The sequence below is a fragment of the Homalodisca vitripennis genome, unplaced genomic scaffold, assembly GCF_021130785.1.
Source record: "Homalodisca vitripennis isolate AUS2020 unplaced genomic scaffold, UT_GWSS_2.1 ScUCBcl_2144;HRSCAF=6609, whole genome shotgun sequence".
In the NCBI taxonomy this organism is placed as follows: Eukaryota; Metazoa; Arthropoda; class Insecta; order Hemiptera; family Cicadellidae; genus Homalodisca; species Homalodisca vitripennis.
Genome location: NW_025778282.1, coordinates 1 through 20851, shown reverse-complemented (window position 1 = coordinate 20851; position 20851 = coordinate 1). Strand labels below are relative to the sequence as shown.

The 20851-nt window shown below is 32.2% G+C and overlaps 1 protein-coding gene across 1 annotated transcript; it reads left to right on the top strand.

Annotated features, from left to right (window-relative positions):
* The first annotated feature begins 408 nt into the window (after window positions 1-408).
* On the top strand, window positions 409-18279 carry LOC124371863 (actin-related protein 2/3 complex subunit 1A-B-like). The gene is made up of 9 exons (XM_046830230.1): window positions 409-603; window positions 10991-11142; window positions 12001-12109; window positions 12907-13079; window positions 14320-14437; window positions 15312-15490; window positions 15948-16051; window positions 16881-17058; window positions 18178-18279. Exons 1-9 carry the CDS (start codon window positions 537-539, stop codon window positions 18214-18216), a joined length of 1119 nt encoding a protein of 372 aa, XP_046686186.1. The 5' UTR covers window positions 409-536; the 3' UTR covers window positions 18217-18279.
* Window positions 18280-20851: the final 2572 nt, after the last annotated feature.

Below are 20851 nucleotides of genomic sequence, written 5' to 3'. Positions count from 1 at the left end.
ATAGCTATCATATTTGTGGCCATGATCGTTGGTGATATTTTGGATATCAGGTATGTAACAAAATGGGGTTTTAATTTTTGCCTCTATTTATTTATTTATTTCACTTCTAACGGCAAATCAAATGTACAATAATAGTAAAAAGATCTATTAACAAATTTAATAAGTTTTTTAATCTGTGTTTTATGAAATTAATTTGATTTATTTTTGTTTTTGTAAATAAGTGATAAATAAAAAAACATACATTTGGACCTGTGTATAATTAATAATTAATGGATAATTAATGGAAACACAGGGGAATTCAGAAAAACAATTTTGGATAATAAAGCTAAGTTTAGAGTAGTTTTGAGTTACCTTTGGGTGGGGGTTATAAAACGGTCTACTGTTGGCAACATCGTTGATGAGTCAAAATAAATGTTGACAAGTAGAGTGGGTCTGTCTGTGTTGGTTGATATCTGTGATTTCTGTATTTTTTTATCAGGATAAAGGTGTGGTTGAATCGTTTTTAAAGTTATCGTGTATTGTTAGTTTCTCTAATTATGAGTGAAAAACACAGTTTTTTCTTGAATCCAATTACTTGTCATGCTTGGAATAAAGATAGATCACGTAAGTAATAAATACATCTATAATACAAAATAGGTTATAGTTTACCCTTAGGTTAAGACCACTGCTTTACTTCATTACCCTATTACATTCTGTGGAGATTTTTTATGGTAACTGTCTGGACAATCGAGTTATGAACAGTTAAGAATTGTTAAAGTTATAGTGGGCATTTCCAATTTAGCCTACTTCATCTAAAAATTTTAGTTATAAAATAGGATAACTTGGTACATGCTAATCAACTAACCTCAGATGTCTTCTAAAATGGATGCAGCATGATAAATGGCCACCATGACTACCAAATAATTGATATCTCTTTTTAAATGTAAAGTACAGAACAAACCAAAATAACAAATACATTTTAGGTATTTAATGTTATGGTACAGTTCTGGTATTGTTTTATATCTAAAAAGTAATAATGTAATGATGAGTTAAAAACTATATATATATATATATCTTATATATATAAAAATCTTGAGTCACGATGTATGTTGCCAATAAACTCCAAAATGACTGAACCAATTTCAATCAAATTTCACATGTATCCGTAATTTAGTCTAACTTAGAAGATAGGATAGTTATTATCTGAATTATTCGCTTATGTCGTGAATATAAACGAATAAAATGAAGAAAAGTTTTCAAAGCGCCTGCACATTATAACCTGCAATTACGAGATAGATACGTATATTAAACAGTGAAACACTATTTGAAGGCGCTAAGTTATGATGTATAATTGTCTAAACTAAATTTTTGGTTGAACTTAAAGGTTGAGTGGTAGACCACTTTGTAATAAAATACATTATGCATGTACAATACATTTTTGACATATTTTCTTGATCGTGACATCAAGGTAAAATCTACATCGGGGTTGGAAATATAATTTACTTCAACCAGAAATGCTCATACGCGGGCAAAACTTACGAAAAGCGTGCGAAGCCGCGGGAAACAGCTAGTATATATATATATATATATATGTGTGTGTGTGTGTGTGTACAAAAAGCAACTTGTAAAACATCTAATCATTTTAAGCAATGCGTATCTGATAGTTTGACAAATAACAAGGTAATCACCATCATAGTTGCAGCCATTACTTAAATACTACACAGATGATTTTACATTGTTTGAATTAATTTTAAACAATATGAGAGTAGAGTACGATAAGCGGACTCGGTTTTTTTAAATAGATATTGACAAATGATATTATTTAATTATAACTTTCGGTACTTTGGGATTATACCGACCACACCAGTATGAAGAACACAAAAATAGAAATTTATAGAAACAAACATGATAGAACGAAAAAACAACTCTTCAATTACAAAATTACAAACTTACAAGCATTTCCAGGTATTGTGATCGGTATTGTTGTCGCTGTTATCTTATCTTTCTCGAGAATCCTGATTACGGCAGGCCGCGCGGCATCACGTGATTTGCACGGTACATCATTGCCTTTCCATTACAATTCAATTTATATTTCTGATTAGCCCCTCTAGAATTTGATATTTTACTGATAGGTACTATCTCGAGGGATGTTTTTCTTTCGTCGACATCGAGGCACTCGCATTTTGGGTGGCGGAATGTGATCAAGAATAAAAACAAGTTTTGAGTGTTTTTTTTAATAAAAAGTTTAGTTTGGTAAATGTTTGTTTTTGTTGAATTTTTGTGTTTGGAGAAATGTAGAGGTAAAACACGGAAGTACAACAAAGCGATGCACCAGCTGAACGGGGCGGCGAGACTCTGCAATCACGTTATCTACTAGACGCTCGACTTTGACCTCTGTCTGAGGATGGGGAGGTGTTTGCGATAAGACAATTCCTGTTTTATATTGACGAAATATTGTTCTACGCTAATCTAGTAATCAGTAGAAACGAAATGTGAAATAACGATTCATTGTCTGGGTGTGGTCGGTATAATCCCAAAGTACCTAACTTTCAATATAACAAACCGATACTGATTCGTGGAGGACCTTGAAAAAAAGCTTAAAAGTGGCATATCAGCTGACCTGCTTGCAGATAATCTCTGCGAGTATTTGTACAGAAGAGAAGTACATTTTTTAGAGAAGGTGCTTCAACAACTGCTCAAAAGCGGTTAACACGTTTCGCTACCGACTCTAAAATTGGACTTTTAAAATAGACCGACGTCACGTATTTGTGACGCACCGATTCATACCATAGACCAACGTCACACATGTGTGACTCTCGGGGCACAAACTATAGCCCGACGTCACGTTATTTGTGACACACGGATTGTATTACTAAATATTTTTTGGTTGCCAGTCGGTCTACTACTTTTCCAACTATATTATTGCATGTCGGTCAGTGGGAATGTCCGTCACATATACTGGTCGCATGGTCTGAGCGTGGGATTTTTATTTTTGTTATGCGGGAATCGTATTGGCAAACCTGGTTTTCTGTGTAATATTTCCAATCCTCGTGTGTTGTCTAACCTATAACAGTGGAAGATTTATATGTGCTTTTGTAGTTAAAACTGAACTGCTTTTTGTTTTTATCGTGCGATGGTGTGAAAGGAAGAGACCTTTTATGTCTGTGTGAGCGAAATCGATCGTGAGATGGACGAAGATGACAGTGATGAATTATTTAGTTCTGACGGTGCCTCTGAGTATGTTCCTGACTCAGACATTCCAAGTTCATCTAGTGATGAGGGTGATCATTTTGAACCAATAAATATGTACGTTGACTTGGGCCTAAACCCAAATAGCCCTTTAGCAGATGACATAGAGGTTCAATTCGAAGAAGAAGTACATGATGATGTAATGAATCTTGAAAACATTTCCAATGATCCAAACGTGTTGTTTGTTGTTTCAAAACATCCATGATGATTATCAGAGTAAAACAAGGTGTTTGGACTGACACAAAGAATGAACCTCAGGTCCACAATTTTACTGGGCAAGAACAGATACACATTCAATCGACAGATCCTGTTGAAATATTTTTAAATATATTTGATGAAGATCTGTTAAAGAAAATTGTAGCTTGGATAAATACTCGTGCCTTATTTGTTTCAGGGAACTCCCTACTACCAAGCATTCAAACATGCGATGGTGGAAGCCTGTAAATTTAGAGGAATTTAAGAAATTTTTAGGCCTCTCCATACTGATGGGAAAACTTGCACTTCCCTTTCCATGAAGCACTGCTGGTCAACTTGTGAGCTTTTATGACCACCCCATCTTTGGTAAAACCATGTCCAGAAATAGGTTTGAGGCGATACTTAGATGTTTATGTTTTTATAACCCTAATGTTGATTCTGCAGATGACAAACTGCATAAAATAAAAAATGTACTGCAGCATCTTTTGACGAATTTCACAAGAGCCTACAGTCCTGGGAAGAATCTGTCACTTGATGAGGCCATGGTATTGTGGCGGGGAAGATTGTCTTTTAGACAATATATCAAAAACAAGGCGCCACAAATATGGCATTAAGCTTTATGAGCTTTGCACTCCAGATGGATATATTTTTAAATATTCTCGTATACCACAGGCAAAGGTACGATATCAGATCCCGTAAAAGGACATTCCTTTGAAGTTGTTACTCGCTTGATGCAGGATTACATAGGTAAGGGACATGCATTGTTCCTAGACAACTTTTACAACAGTGTGGGACCTTGCAGAGCACTTGATGCAGTGCAAAACCAATGTTTGTGGTACTTTACAAACAAAATCGAGCAGGAAATCCGCAGCAGATCATCACGGCAAAAACTGAAGAAGGGTGAATGTATAAGTCGCCAAAAAGGAAGTGTAACCGTTATGAAATGGAAGGACAAACGCAAATGTTTTGACAATTTCCACAACCCATGGACCCGGAAACAGAAGAAGTAATTAACAAAAGAGGTGAAACCATAACCAAACCCTCAATGGTACTTGCATATAACAAGAAACATGAGTGGCATTGATCGCTGTGATCAAATGATTTCATATTATAGTACTCCAAGGAAGTCACTTCGTTGGTATGTCAAAATTATTTTTTCCACCTCCTTGATGCATCTCTCTGGAATAGCAAGTACATTCTATGCAAGAACCGGGGAAGTAAGATAACCTATTTGGATTTAAGAAACACAATCATAGCACACTTCCTTCAAGTACAGCCAACGCCATAACGCCCTGTTCGACCTAGGCCTAATGAACAGCACAGACTCGTGAAGGGGGACCGAAGAGTAAGATGTCGTCAGTGCTTCAAGACTCAGAAGAAGAGGAAGGCAACCATTTACTATTGTGAAGTTTGCACAGATAACAGTGACAACAAAATTGGACTTTGCGCAGCCCCATGTTTTGGAGATTGCATAAAGGAGTAATCAAGAACTAAAAAAACTTGTTCTTTTTTATTCATCTCGTTTAGCCTATATATGTAGTTTGTAAAATAAACACAAGTTTTTTTGTACAATATCGTTTTTATTCAAACAACAACAAAAATAAAATAAAGATGGCAATATAGATGTGTAATAGATTTTCTAAATACACATTTTTCTTGACAGTCACACATATGTGACGGTCGGTCTGCAGCAGATTATCACAACGCTGTGGCCCGACGTCACGCATGCGTTGACGTAAAAAAAGAACCTTAGAACTAAAAAAATGGTTAATATAGTAAATTAAGCATTTTTTAATTGACATAAAATTTGAAATATAAATGAGTTTTAACAAAAAAAAGAGGTTCAGTCTGAGGGTTATGGTAGTTTACTTTTGCACTGGCCTGTAGTGAAACTACACGTTTCGTATTTGGTCCACTAGAAACACCCATGCGTCACACATACGTGACGCTCGGTAGCGAACGTGTTTGTTAATCATTACTACCCAGGAGAAAACATATAAATAATTATGCATATTTCGTATTATTATAAATATTTTGTATGTTATCATTTTATTATTATTTATGAGTTTTTTTATATTTTAAGTTCTAATTGTTTGATTGTTAGAGGTTGTTAGGATTTTAACCCTTTTAGCCCCGGCGTCCGATATATCGGACAGAGATGGTCTAGCTAAAACGCCCAACGTCCGATATACCGGACGTCTCGAGAATTTAATGTAGCTGGCTAATAATATGTCCAAATGCCATCAGTTTCGGTATAGTAGTCGGTGAAGAAACGGGCTACATGCAAAAACAATAAACCTTCCAATTGGCATCGTATTTCGTCATCGTTGAGCGTAGTTTATTTGTCAATGTCAGCTGTCAGACGACTTCAGTTGCATTGTTGTATGCTGACTTATAACCTCAATTAGTTTGCGTGATTGAAAGCGGTTGATTTTCCTGTGATTTATTGTATTATTAGTAAAAAACATGAGTAAACGTCGTAGAGAAAAGTTACCAGTGAGTGAAAACACTTTGATAAACACTATTATTAGTGGTGAATGTGCTATTTTTGAAGACAATGAATTGAGTTGTTTATATAAAATGTATATATTGTAAATATTATTTCTTTTACTTTTTTGAAAAATTAAACAAGTTTTAGTCTTACAAACCATTACAATTAGTTTGTGTTATTTTACAATTGTTATTATTTCAAAAGTGAAAAAACAAGTATACATATCTGTATACTTCTACTGACGTGTATGTGGAAATATATGAAGAAGTGCTTATGCAGTAATACAATTAATTGGATATATCTCCTGCATTTATCAAGGAAAGTTCTTCAAAAATTGTGTGTGTAGTAAGAAATATATGTACAACAAAATTGCTTCATTTTTCAGGGGCTACAATTTTTTTTTCTACCCTTTATGTATGTCCAAACTATAAAAAATATAAAAAATATTTATGTATATATACGCCTAAAAAAAACATATCATTCTGTAAAAGTAATTTTTAACTATTACATCTAAGAGTACACTTATTTGTGAACAATGTAAAACAAAAATCTAAAAATTATCTTCAAAAATAAGAAAACTAGATGTATTTTCCCTCAATTCTGCACTACGGTCCCTTATCGCCATGGGCTTTCTGGCAAGTCCATGGAAAATTGGCTGGGGTTAAAAGGGTTAAATAACTATAATAAGACAAGTTTAGCTATTTCTAATTGATCATTTGGTTTGCTGATTTGATAGTCTTAGTGGCCGCTTATTATACTGCAGCCTGTAAAATTGAACCATTAACGCATTGAGATATTACTTATATAGTTCTTTGCAAACATGGAAGCAGCAGTTGCATATCATAAAAATGTAAGTTTGGTTTTATCCTTAAGCTAAGGTATAACTTTTTCTATTTGTGATAAAACTCTCAAATTTTGGCACTTTGGTGTAATTTAGAGGCCACTATTTTTGGACGAGTTATCCTTATCGGAGACAATAATAAATTACAATATTAAAAACACTTTATTTAACCTATTATGAAATTTACAAGACAGTATGAAGAGCGGTTATCATATTCTGCCTCCCAAAAGGAAGTAATATTGGTGAGAGTTGAGTTGTGAATGCATCGTCAACAGTCGCAGTTTCTTACGATCGATACTAAAATGTGTGCATCCATTAAAAAACTTTTCTCTTCAGTTCAAGGTAAATTCCAAAGACATAGATAATTATTCATGATGAAATTATAATATAATATTGTAAATTCAATAACCATAACTTCCTACTATCTAGCAAGAAAAGTAGTTCCACTTTAAATGTTCTAATAATCATTATTTGTCATTTTCCATACCCTAAAATTTTGTAGTGCTTTGTTCAGAAGGACTATAGCTATAGGTTAAGAACACGAACTTTATTTCAAGTGTGGATAAAAATAAATTTGAAAATAATGTATTCAAATTGAATCAAGCTTTCAACAAACCAATAAATAGTGTAAAAAACATAATTTTAATAAATAAGCAAAACTAACGTAACCATAAATTTGTTTGTACGTTCTATCTAGGCCTACTTACATACCACATGGCAACTTCATATCATATAAAAATAGCTTTTCTTGATTTAAAAATAACGCATAATTAAACATTGAACTTATACCCTTACTCTGAAAAAACACAATGACTAATTAAAGGAATAAACAAATTTCCTAATATTTTAACCGCTCACATAATCCACAATCAAACACATAAAAAAACTAATTAACTGTATTAGAGTTAACGCGCCGTGATTGAGTAATATCACTGTCATTGTTGAATACATTGCATGGGACAGTAGATGGTGCTTAACTGTTCTGATCACAGAACACTCAGATAAGCTTTCGGGAGCACATAACGCTGAAAATTATAGATAACAAGAAGCCCGGTACACAAATATAACCACAAATTTACATTTATATTTCAATTATTTAAATACAAACTTATTTGTGATTTCCATCCCCTAAATCGGTGGTCAACCTCCAGTATGACGTCTTCCTCAGATGTATCGACTCTGGCGGAGTGGGAGATTTGAGGACCTCTGTGTTTGTTGTTAGTTCAGGACAGCTAGGGTCATAACCCATTTTCAGTCCCTCCATCTTTTGTGGATTTTCATCCACATTTTGAGTGCTACCAGAGCTCTCTGATTTGTTTAGGTTTGCTTTTTCATTATTCATTGTGTTTCCACGAGCAACGGAGATCTAAAGGTCACCCCAAGCATTGTCCCGCTCTACTTTGGGAAGGCTATATTTAAACTGGAGGACGCCAGGAATCCAGAGTTCACATATTTGCGATCAAGCACTCCCTTGATCACGCAGCCCTCGGCATATGCTGTTCCACTTTGGCTTGGATAAAGAGAAAAATTAGGTTTGGTATCAATTTACAATAACGTGACCATGGAAAGGTATGTTCATTTTTTTCCCTGAAAACTACAATTTTTCCTGAAAACAATAGTGAAGAAAAAATTCGTCGGCAACAAAAATTAAAGGAGTTACGATTTTTTGAAATCCTCTGAAAACTCTGTTTTTGACAGTACCTCTGGCAACACTATCCATATTTGACAGTTTGGTATTACTCCGCGGCTCTCTCAAATAAAGAAGGGACGCCATTTTGAACTATTTTGTTCCTCCGTGTCTATTCTTAACCTCCTAGTTCAGTAGTGGTAATGGCACACCTTTGTGTTGGATGTTCATTAAGGTAAGTGATAAGTTACTGAAATGATGCTGACTAGTACGTTAATCCTGTCAACGATGCCTGCCCGCTGTGCAGTGCTGTGCACTGCTTGCTCTTTTAGAAAAAAAATTAACTCGAGCGTGCAAAAGTCGAATCCCAGATCACGTGATGCCCCTGCTCCTGCTCCTTAACGCAATAATGCCCGAAAGGCATCAATATAATACAATAATATACTTTCCCCCCAGTTTATATGCACCTGTGATAATAATACTTGGCTATAAATGCCCAACCCAAGAAAAAAAGTCCATTTTCCATGGTCACGCTATTGTAAATAAATACCTTAGGTTTTAGTTATAGTAGAAGTTAGATTTTTGGGAAGTTTTCACGATAGGTGAGGGTAGAATGAAAAGAAAGGGGAGTGTGGTAAGGATAGCCAAAAGAAGCCTGCCAGTTTAGCTCAGCCTGATCGGATTTATCAAAGAAAACAAGATCTGGATCAGGCAGTTCCCAGTTGCGCGCACGAAAATTTAGCACTTAAGAAGAGAGAAGATGACTGTGCATGTGCTTCGTAGACGCTCTGGCTTGCCACATGTGTTGGGGTTTGAAGACCCCGCCACTTCCGCACCCAAGTACCATAGTTAGTGTTAGTGCCTTTTTCTCCTGATGGAGAAAATATAAATACTTAAGTACAAATAAAATGTTATTGTGGTCAAAGCATGTCAGTTTCGGCCGTTTAAATTTATTTTGCGATTCTACAGTTGAATTTATGTTGCTGCGCCATCTAAGGAAATAAATAGATACCTTAGTTTCGGAAACCAACTTAGATTAAAAAGCGTCGACTTCCGGTCTACAATATTTCTAGTACCATAATTTTTTTATTCTTTACCCTAGTCAAGAAAATAATGCATACATAAGCTTGAAAAGACTACTTCGGTCAAAAAGCATCTACTTCCTTCGCTTGTGGTCTCCTTCCGGTATAAGGGGAAGATTATGCCATCCTTTTGTTTTTCTTTAAGCTGCAGTAAAAATGTCACAAACAATGTTAAGGAAGCCAGTTTCGAGTATCCTAAATGAAACATTCACAGCTTTGTTCATTAAGGTGGGTTTCATAACAGCGTTTAAATAGTATTTCCATTGTCTTAGATGGTTTAAATTCGTCGGTGATTCAGTATGTAGTAAAAATTAAATAACTTTGTCTTTGTCTGTGTAAAATGCATTAATTACACTAAATGATCAAGCACTGTATGTTTTATATTTTCCAAAATTTAAATGTAAATTAATGTAATTATCTCTTTAGTGATTTTCAACTGAAACTATCAACAGCTGTTTAGTGTCAGTTGACTTTAAATTACTTTTTGTAAATATTATAATAATTATTTTCCCGAATTCTAAAATATTCTAGGAAACTTTTCTTGGACTTCAACAAATATTTTGCAAAAAAGTGCCAAAATTGGTCCAACTTTTATTGAGATTAGCACTTAGCAACACATTTAGCAATTCATTTATATTTATAAGGTTGTAGTTGAGTAATATACTGAATTATTTGGTAATAAAAATTTAATAACGAGTGTTGGCTGCTTATTAAAGTCTCCCCTTTTGCTGCATATTTAAAAATACTAGGTTAAATTATTTAAAAAATACTAGGTTAAATTATTTAAAAAATAAGTGACCCCCTGTACATGGCCTATAAAATATATAATAAAAAATATATTTTTTAACTTTAACACACTTATACTTTAGATTTAAATATTAGTTATTAATAATTTTAAGATACCATTTACTTTAGCCACGTTAGGCCTAACTAGAACGATCTAAAACCACTTTTAACAATTTCTTAAAATAGTATATTTTCATAACCTGAAAAACATTTTAGGCTGTAATAAACCATATAATGCAAAACAATTTTAAAAGCAACAAAGTTTAAAAGCTCCTTAGCAGTAGATATAAAAGGAGAGGATAACAGGGTTGTCAATATTCACACATTAAATTAAGCAAAAAGAATACGGTTACCAACTGCATTTAAAGATAATTTTAAAGTACCTTTCAATTAACAACAGTGTTAGGTATAAATTTTCAATGTAGACAAAAGGTATTTTATTTAGCAACTGGAAGGTTTTAGAATACATTTGCATACGTTTTCCAATTTCATCTTTTATATTGAGGGTGTATGAAGAAAAAACATTTTAGATCGCAATAGTAAGTCCAGTAACAAACAAATGAGTAACATGTGACCAGTGAAACCAATGGTAATTATTTTTATAGTGTCTGTTTGTATACAAAGTCATTTAGAAAAGTTAAGTTGACACTTGATAGGAGGCTAGTTCCTGAATTGATACCAAGTGTTTTCCTTATATTCTGGGTTGTTACAAAATATATGAATGCTCACAATCTGTGCAGAAATTGCTCTTTCACCAAACAATCATGAAGTACACATCTATCAACGTAATGGCAATGACTGGATACTGCTTGATGTCCTCAACCAACATGATCTGCGAGTCACGGACATCGACTGGGCACCCAACTCCAACCGAATCGTCACATGTTCTGCGGTAAGTTATTTAAAATATAATACAGGTAATCAAAACTTTAAGCAAACTATGCATCTGACAAAATTAGAAAATGTCTTATGAATGAATTTAATTTGTATTTAACTGTATCAGTTCATATGTTTCAATGTAAAATACAAATAGTAACAAAGTTAAAATTAAATTTCTCTTAATAGAAAAAGCTAGGACATGTCTATTTGAGTAAGGGTACAATTCCTCTTTATCAGAATGGGAGGAACTCTTAAACAAGTATGAAGTTTTTAATGGTTGATTATATTTACAATTATTAAAATCATCATCTATGTATCATCTCCTATTGTTGCACCATGTCCAAAATATTGGATCTGAAATTATTGGGAAGCCTAATAGCGAACTTATGGATCAATAGTTTGGATGTCTGACGCACTGCATAGAGTATGACACATGTAAACATCAGAGATGATTACATAAGATTGTGTATTGGTAACACTGGGTAACAAGCAAGAATATAACTTTTACAAAACGACTAAATGTTATGCTTTTCGAAATAGATATCTAAATATTATACACAAACACATTAAATATAAACTGTGAAAATTATTAAAACCTCTTAAACTATTTATTTATTATTAATTTTCTTTAATATATAACAAGCATATTTCTCTTTCAATGTTACATGAAAAATGTTATGTAAATGTCTGAAAATTGATGATGTATTGATTGAATACTGATCACATCCAAAACTTCAGATGTGTTCAAAAGTGTAAACAGAGTTAATTTTGGTGGTAAAACAGTTTTAATGGTTTTAATAATTAATTTCAAAAGAAAAGATGAAGCTACTGTATTAGGATAAGATCTACACATATAAATGATCTTTTACAGGACCGTAATGCATATGTGTGGACTCTGAGTGAAGATGGGAAGTGGAAGCCGACTCTTGTTCTATTGAGAATTATCAGAGCTGCTACATGTGTCAAGTGGTCTCCTAAAGGTTGGTTTGCAAGCCTTGTCATGAAATCTCAGCAAATATTGTGTTGTTTGAGTGATAGACCTCTTATATTTATATATAAAAGGCAAAGCCCTCACTCACTCATCCATCACTAATTCTTCAACTTCCTGATATTCCAAAAGTTTTAATTTGACACACGAATACCTCATGCCTTAAATGGTAAAAGTAGATCATTTTCATAAAGATTAAACATCTCTAGGGGTTAAAATGGGGTTGCAACTCTTAGAACAACTATATTTAGTTCCCAACTTCTCAACGTCCATGTGGTAACATTTGACACACACATGCGTCTTATGCTCTCAATAGACAAATAAAAGATTCTTTATAAATATTAGCTATCCATGCTAGATAATTATATTTTTTTATTTACAACTGAATTTGACACACACGTTCCACATCACATACATAGAAAAACAAAATCATTTTCATGAAGACCCATAGGCATTTAAATATGGTTGAACCCCAAAAAAAAATTCAATTTTGGTTCTTAATTATCCAGCTGTCCCAGAAAGATGCAATTTGACATACATGTGTTGTAAATTATAATTCTTTGCCATGTTGGAGTGTCACAGTCATTAAAATTAGATATATAATTTTCTACCAACTATATTACCGTACCACTAACAAGGTTGGTTCTTCTAAAGGATGACTCAGTGGATTTTCTCTGTTCATTTCAATCATAGCAAGGGCAAAGGATTTGTACTAATCTAGTAAATCATAGCTATTTTAACTGTTAACAAGGTGATAAAGTTATGTAAATCTCAACTAATATTTTACAGAGAATAAGTTCGCTGTGGGCTCTGGTGCCAAACTGATCTCTGTATGCTACTTTGAGCGAGAGAATGACTGGTGGGTGTCGAAGCACATCAAGAAGCCCATCAAGTCAACAGTGACTGCCCTCGACTGGCATCCAAACAATTATTTGCTGGTTGTTGGCTCAACGGACTTCAAGGTAGAGAATTGTGGGAATCTTTTCAGACCTATACGTATATATTTATTTTATCAGAGCAACAAGACAAATTCAACTAAAGCATCGGAAATATAATTGATTTAAACCAGAAGTATTCATACTCATGCAAAGCTTAAAACAAAACCTATTCGAAATTTCGTTTAACATCTAAAGCTCTTAACCATAAACACTGAAGAAATATGTGTCTAACATATACTTACGTCTGTTTGTAAATTACGTAGAGCCTTATAATTTATTACATCATAGTGTGTTAACTGAAAACTTTGATTTTAAGATTCCTTCACATTGGCCTAAAATTGTTCAGTTGTTACCGTGAACGTTAGAGCTATTCAATAAACTATCATTAAACATCAGAGATAAATTTGAGTTATTTCATATTTACCTTTAAAACTGTTTCACACTCCAACTTCAAGGTCCTATTTTTAAACTTAAATTAAAAATTATATCAGAAGGTTAGAATGTCTTTCAGTTCTTATCACTATCTCATGAGTGTTTAGAATTTCATTTTAAAATAATATGCCCATGGTGTTCCTGGTTTTCAAAAGGTAATTGCGTGCAAACATGCATGTAATTGTGGGTGTTTTATAAATATGTGGTATTGAAACCTTTGTGGATAAATTGTTCTAAATAGAGAACAAATATAGATCTAATGTGCATTTGAATTTAAATGAAAATAAGCATTTTTCAGGGTAAAATTTCATACAGATTTGTGCTAATTTAAACTTTATGATTCATGAATATGTGATAAAAATTCAAGCATTTTAGTGTTTTGAATGGTACTTTAGTGAACTTGAATTCAATTAGTCTTAAAAACTAGTGTTTTTGTCATGAATATGATGACAAAATCCATCTTCCTAAATGTTCCCACTCTAAAAAAACTAAAGTTTGGATTTTTAGTAAAATTCAATTTAAATCTAACCAAAGATCATGTGCATTGAAGTTCACTGTATAACTTTAATTTATAAGTTCATAAAACTCTTTGTTCATTACATTTTTAAAGTCTTATAAACAAAAATTTATAATTTTGTTGGAATAGAATTCTGCCTTTTGTTAGAAAACTATATTAAGAGAATCTTGATACCCATGCATAAACAGTCCTATTGATAAAGGATTTATTTTTAATCCGTGCACAATGTAACTGAAGCTTGTGCACCAAGAGGATGTCCCAATGACTAACCAAGACATTCTCTAGTAAAGCTGATGGTAAATATGTTTGGTACAGGTGCGGGTGTACTCCGCTTACGTGAAGGACATAGATGAGCCTCCCCCACCCACACCGTGGGGAAGCAAGGCAGCCATTGGTCAGCTGCTGGCCGAGTTCCAGAACTCCAACTATGGAGGTAAATACTATTAAAGTGGGCTTTAAGGCTTGTCAAATTCAGTTCTTTGCAATGTGTTAAAAATATTCATTGTCGTGTTTAACATATTTCTCTAAATTTGTGTTGAATAATTAAACAAATAGCTTAGAATGTAATATTTATGATTGCGTGTCATACGAAGTTCTAGATTTAAGCTATTCTTCTTTCATGCAAGCCACTTGTTTTGACGATTAATAGCAAAATAATGTAAATAAGAGCTCAAAGACCATATTTTAGTTTTTCTTGTCTTCGTACTTTTAAAGCATGTTTAAAAGGTTTAATTTTTTAACTACTGTATATTATAGTAGAAAAAATTTTTTAATATGTGAAAATTCAGTAGTATATTTTACAAATCTTAAAATTTTTATTGTTTTTTGTTTAATAACATGATGATTATGTAAAAAAAAACAAAAAACTGAGTTCGAAAAGTTTTTAAGCAAAATAATTTTTTCTAGAATATACATACATTTTCCGCAATGTTCATGGGGCAATAAAGTAGCATGATATTAATAAAACGAACATCCTGCATATGACTGATTTTATACACTTTTTGTGGTTCACTTAGTTCAAACACATTTCTGGTTCAGCTCATTTCCAGTTGATGTATAATGAAACGTTTAATATCACCTCGATTTTTAAAACACTTGTGCTTTGTACGTGCTTTTCATATGGTTTTCTGCATTTTTAAATTAATCTGTCAAGTACCTTTACCATGCAAAAAATTATCGACTGCACGCTGAAGTTTTAGCTTCATCTTGGTCCTATTAGATAAATTAAAATTTTAACTCCCCAATAATATAGCGAGCTTCCTAACATATTTTTATCCTCTCTCTTCAATTACATTGTTTTTTTTCAGGTGGATGGATCCACAGTGTCAGTTTCTCTGGGGACGGAACACGAGTGTGTTGGGTGAGTCATGACGCCTCGGTCTGTGTGGCTGATGCCTCACGCAATAACGCTGTCTCCAAGCTGCGCACAGAGTGTTTGCCATTCCTCTCCTGTGTGTGGGTCGGCAGTAATTCTATTGTAGCCGCGGTAAGTGTTTCAGTATACACTACATTATTTAGATTAATCAATCAATCATCTTTATTCATATTTGCACAGTAAATACAAGAATAGTGTCATATTTTATCTTATTTCTATATATTATTATTTTTTCTTAGTAGTACACTATCACTACAATACAAAATTTTAAACAATCTTATTAGTATCTAAAATTAGTTTTTTTTTTGTTCATTATAATTAACATTTTGTAACAAAATTATTTTTTTTATTTGGCTAATACACTTTAATAGGACCTTATCCTTTTTTTAACTTTATTCATAAGGATTATTTGCAGAAAATCATGATTCCTCTGTTAATCTTCAGATTTTGTAAAAATCTGTTATAGATCATAAATACTCCAGTTTAAATCAAACACAAATTATATAAAGCATTCTTATTATTAGGTGTATTATTTGTAATTAAGTTTGAATATGTTTCAACTCCTTAGGGTCATGGGTGCTGTCCAATGTTGTACGTGGTTGATGACTCGGGGCAAGTTCAGTTTGGGGGAAAACTGGACACCTCGACAAAGAAGGAGGCTGCAGGTTTAAGGTACCTAATTTAAATATGTAGGAAAAATAACTTTTTTTAAAGTGTTTGGGTATAGGCACTATTTCATCGTGGAATGAGACAGAGAACTTGTACTCTCATTCATATTCTTTTACTACTATCTTCATAATGAGGTATTACTTGGTGGGGTTTGCTTTCCATAAGAAACATTGAGGTTACTTCTCAAATACCCCATTTTGAAAAATGGGCAAATTCATAAAAGTAACGAAATTGTCGATTTTTATATACCCTATTAAGATATGCCAAGTATGGTTTTCTTGGATTAAGCGGTTAAATAGATATAAGGACATTTATATACTTTTGCCTAACCCTATATACCTCCAAGCAAAGATTTTATGAAGATTTTTTTTACAAGGTGCTAATTATTTTTTTATTTTTTTATTCGTGTAACGTTTTGCAATATTAATTCTTTAACGAATTCAATTTTTATTTTATGTAGTGGCTGTAATGTTTTATTGATGAAATTTGTTACAGGGTTAATAATTTTATTTTCCTTTTATTATAGTATCTAGTATTACATAGTTTTCACCATCAATAGTGAAACTAACACTTCATAATGTTTTAGTGTCTTATTTCATTTGTGAAATAGTAATTGTAAAATTTGGACTATTGTAATATAAAACTTGTGAAATACTGATGGATACTTACATGTCCTCTGCACTATTGTTCATCTCATGTCTGGAGTTACTGGCTTCTTAGCATTTTGTATTTTTTTGTTTGACTTGTGAAAGCAAGTAGAAGTCATGTTATTAGTGACTTCACCATTTGTTTGACTCTACATACATGCAATAATTGTATACACTTTTTCCAGTGCAATGAAGAAATTCCAGAGTTTCGACAGAAATGCTCGGCTAGAAAATGACACAGTTTTGGATACAATCCACCAGAACGCCATCACATGTGTATGCGTTTACCAAGGGACGAAAGGGAACGCCACCAGAGTATCGACCAGTGGAAACGATGGACAACTAGTTATATGGGATCTTCAGGTATAACATAGTTTCTCCTACTTTACTGTGCATGCGCTATGAGAACATTTTTGTAGCTTGTACACAGCAAAATATATATATATATATATATGTGTGTGTGTATCTATGATATTGGAGGAGCATTTATGGGGTGCGTCATTAACAGGCCAGAGTAAGACGACCCACTTCTTGAGGCACCTCATTCTTCCTAGGAATGATTTATTGTTATTACTGCAATCCAAATTACTAGAAGATAAAAATTGTGTGAGCGAATGATAACCATGGAGTCCTAAGTGAAGTATTTGATTTATAAATTTCCATCAAAAGCAAAATTATTTTAATATTATCAAAAATGTTAAATTAATCAAAGAAAATCTTCATTAATCAGGCGTTAATGAAGATAATTAATTTGAAATTAATATTCAAAGAACAAGCTCTAAAATCCAATAGCAGAAATATGATTAAATTTAAATTTGCAGAAAATCTTTTAAAAGCTAATTTTTACGATAAAAGTACAAAAACAAATTAAAACTCTTGATACAAAAGATATGAAAAGCATTATTTTTCAAAGAATATCTGTATTTTTATTTAAATTTTGACAGAAGTTTTAATAAAATATACACTCTGTAACCTAAACAAAAGAGTCAATAAGTGATTTTCCAAATCAAGAATGTAATATAAAATTATAAAAAGCTTTCAATAAAGACCGCTTATTTAATTTAATTCTAAATATTAACATAATATGACAGATTAAACTTACAACCAACCACTGGTTCTTTTTTATCCCGACCACTCTCATATTACTTAGGCCTAATTATCATAATTGCAAAGAATTTTCTGAAAATATAAAAACATACATTTGTTACACAATATACCAAGTATTATGTATAATTTTTTTCAGTAAAGTACTGATACAAAAAGTAATAAATAATACTTAGAAATAAAACTTAACAAAAATCCAGTGTGTATCGTCTAGTCATATATTTGAGAAAAATTCTATTAGTTTCTAAGCACTCATGATATGTATATATATATATATATATATATATATATATATATATATATATATATATATATATATTACTATTTCTGATTTTTGTCATTGTTCTTATTAATAATGCAATTTGTCTGTTTTTTTAGTCTGTGGAAGGTGGCATGCAAGGATTGAAGATCAACTAGATATCTTATAAAACAATTTGCGAAATATACAAATAAATAAGTATTTGATACCTTTTACCAGTTTCCCATATGTTGGAATAATTTCTTGTAGTATTAAAACTATTTGAGTTTGTAATATCTTGAGATAAATATAATGGCAATAAGCCAATATGGACAAGTAACTTTAGTTTAATTTATAAAATGAAAGTATTTTAAATGTACAAAAGTTTAGTTTGTATGTATAAGTTTATTCCTCAAGCCTTTTTAAAAATGGCTTTTTGTATTTCTGAAATGGCTAGATGTGCTCATAAATATTAACCCTTAAAGATCACAAGGAACTACAATTGCTGTGATAAACCTTCATGAGACAAAACACAACATGAGTCATAATGACCCACAATTCGTACTAACCCATTGACATGTTAATGTTTAATGGCGTTTCAGCACATCAAACATCCTACCTAATTCATCATGGTTTTTCGCTGGTTTTACAAAAACAATTGTAGTAGCTTGAGTTCTGTATGAGATACAGTTATTAAACATCAACAAATGAACTTTATGTTTAAATTCATTATAAAAACGAAAAACATTTATAAACATATATCGTACTGTGTAAGCCTATGTAAAATATAGTATGTAACGTTGCAAAAAGTGTTTTTATTCTGACTACAGCTACAATTATCCACAAAAAGAAATTGTAGTAGCTTGAGTGTATGAGATACAGTTATTAAACATTAACAAATGAACTTTATGTTTAAATTCATTATAAAAACGAAAAACATTTATAAACATATATCGTACTGTGTAAGCCTATGTAAAATATAGTATGTAACGTTGCAAAAAGTGTTTTTACTCTGACTACAGCTACAATTGTCCACATCCTGCAACAAACATTGGCCGGCTACAACAAAAGAAAAAGTAATATTTTAAACAGCTGTACCAACTACAAACATTAAATACATGATTGATAAGATTAGGAGTTCACAGCTTGTTCATTACTGCTATCTAGTAGACAACAGTACAAACTGCATAGTCAGAGTTTCATGATGAGACTGACTCGTCGCTATTTTACAGCAGTTAACACTTGTCATATAATACTAGTGGGTTCAAATAAAGACAAGTTTCTTATACCTAAAAAAAGCATAAAATTATAAGCTGATAAGCTGTAAGACTGTGTAACAAAAGGATGTTATATTTATTACCACAACCAGAATGCATAGTGAAGCAGTATATTCATTGCACAACCATAGTACGTACATAGTTGAGCAGTAGTGCCAACAAGCACAGAAAATAACAGAAAGCTCAGAAAGATATATAGGAAGTATTTTTTTTCTCTAAAAATTAGAATAGAGTATGACAGTCATATTACTGCTGTCATTTTTTGGTGTGTAATTTATCCCAGTCACCTTAGAGCTGTGATAAACACTCATTTGAGTTTACATTAGGTCTATTAGAAATTCTCATTTGCATTTTTTTGTGTTTGGTACTAACTTTTAAATGAGAAAATAAAGTATTTGAATATAGGTATATATTATTTGAATTTTCATTGTATTTGGATTAATTCTGCAATGGTAGGGAAAAGTGAGCAAGTAGTGATTTATTACTGATTTTTTTTATATTCTATAGAGTATTAGTAGAATTTTATTTCTATGCTAAAAATAGTATAAAATATGATATTTCTATATATTTTTGTTATCTTTACGTATCATTAATAGAATATCATTGATCTTTTATTACACTTAATGCTTATATGTTTTTAGTTTTTCTAAATTATGTAATAAAAATTGTGGGAAATATTGTATCAGTTTATTATTAAAAATTGCCATAGTAATTTAAGATTTATGCTTTCCAGATAAACATAATAATTATTTTATTAGAGTTTATAATACTATAAGAAATTATTACCCATTCTTACTTTATCGGATAAAGCCTGATATAAAATAAATAAAATTTTATACTTACATTTAATTATAAGTCTCAGTTGATTGCTTTTAAAATATTTATTATTATTATAACCAAGCATTATTGATTACTTTTAAAAATAAATTATATATTCTTCTTTTATTAACTGGTTTTATATTTTATTTCCTTGTTTGTTCTAATTACAAGGTAGGAGTATGCCACACCATGTCGTGTAACAGGTTTCGCTGAGGTTTGTATGCAAAATTTCAGGGTTAGATCATTTCATTCTCAAAATGTCCTGCTGACTGATAGACAGATAATTACAAGGTAGGAGTTATGCCACACCATGTCGTGTTGTAACAGGTTTCGCTGAGGTTGTATGCAAAATTTCAGGGTTAGATCATTTCATTCTCAAAATGTTCTGCTGACTGATAGACAGATAATTACAAGGTAGGAGTATGCCACACCATGTCGTGTAACGGGTTTCGCTGAGGTTGTATGCAAAATTTCAGGGTTAGATCATTTCATTCTCAAAATGTCCTGCTGACTGATAGACAGATAATTACAAGGTAGGAGTATGCCACACCATGTCGTGTAACAGGTTTCGCTGAGGTTGTATGCAAAATTTCAGGGTTAGATCATTTCATTCTCAAAATGTTCTGCTGACTGATAGACAGATAATTACAAGGTAGGAGTATGCCACACCATGTCGTGTAACAGGTTTCGCTGAGGTTGTATGCAAAATTTCATGGTT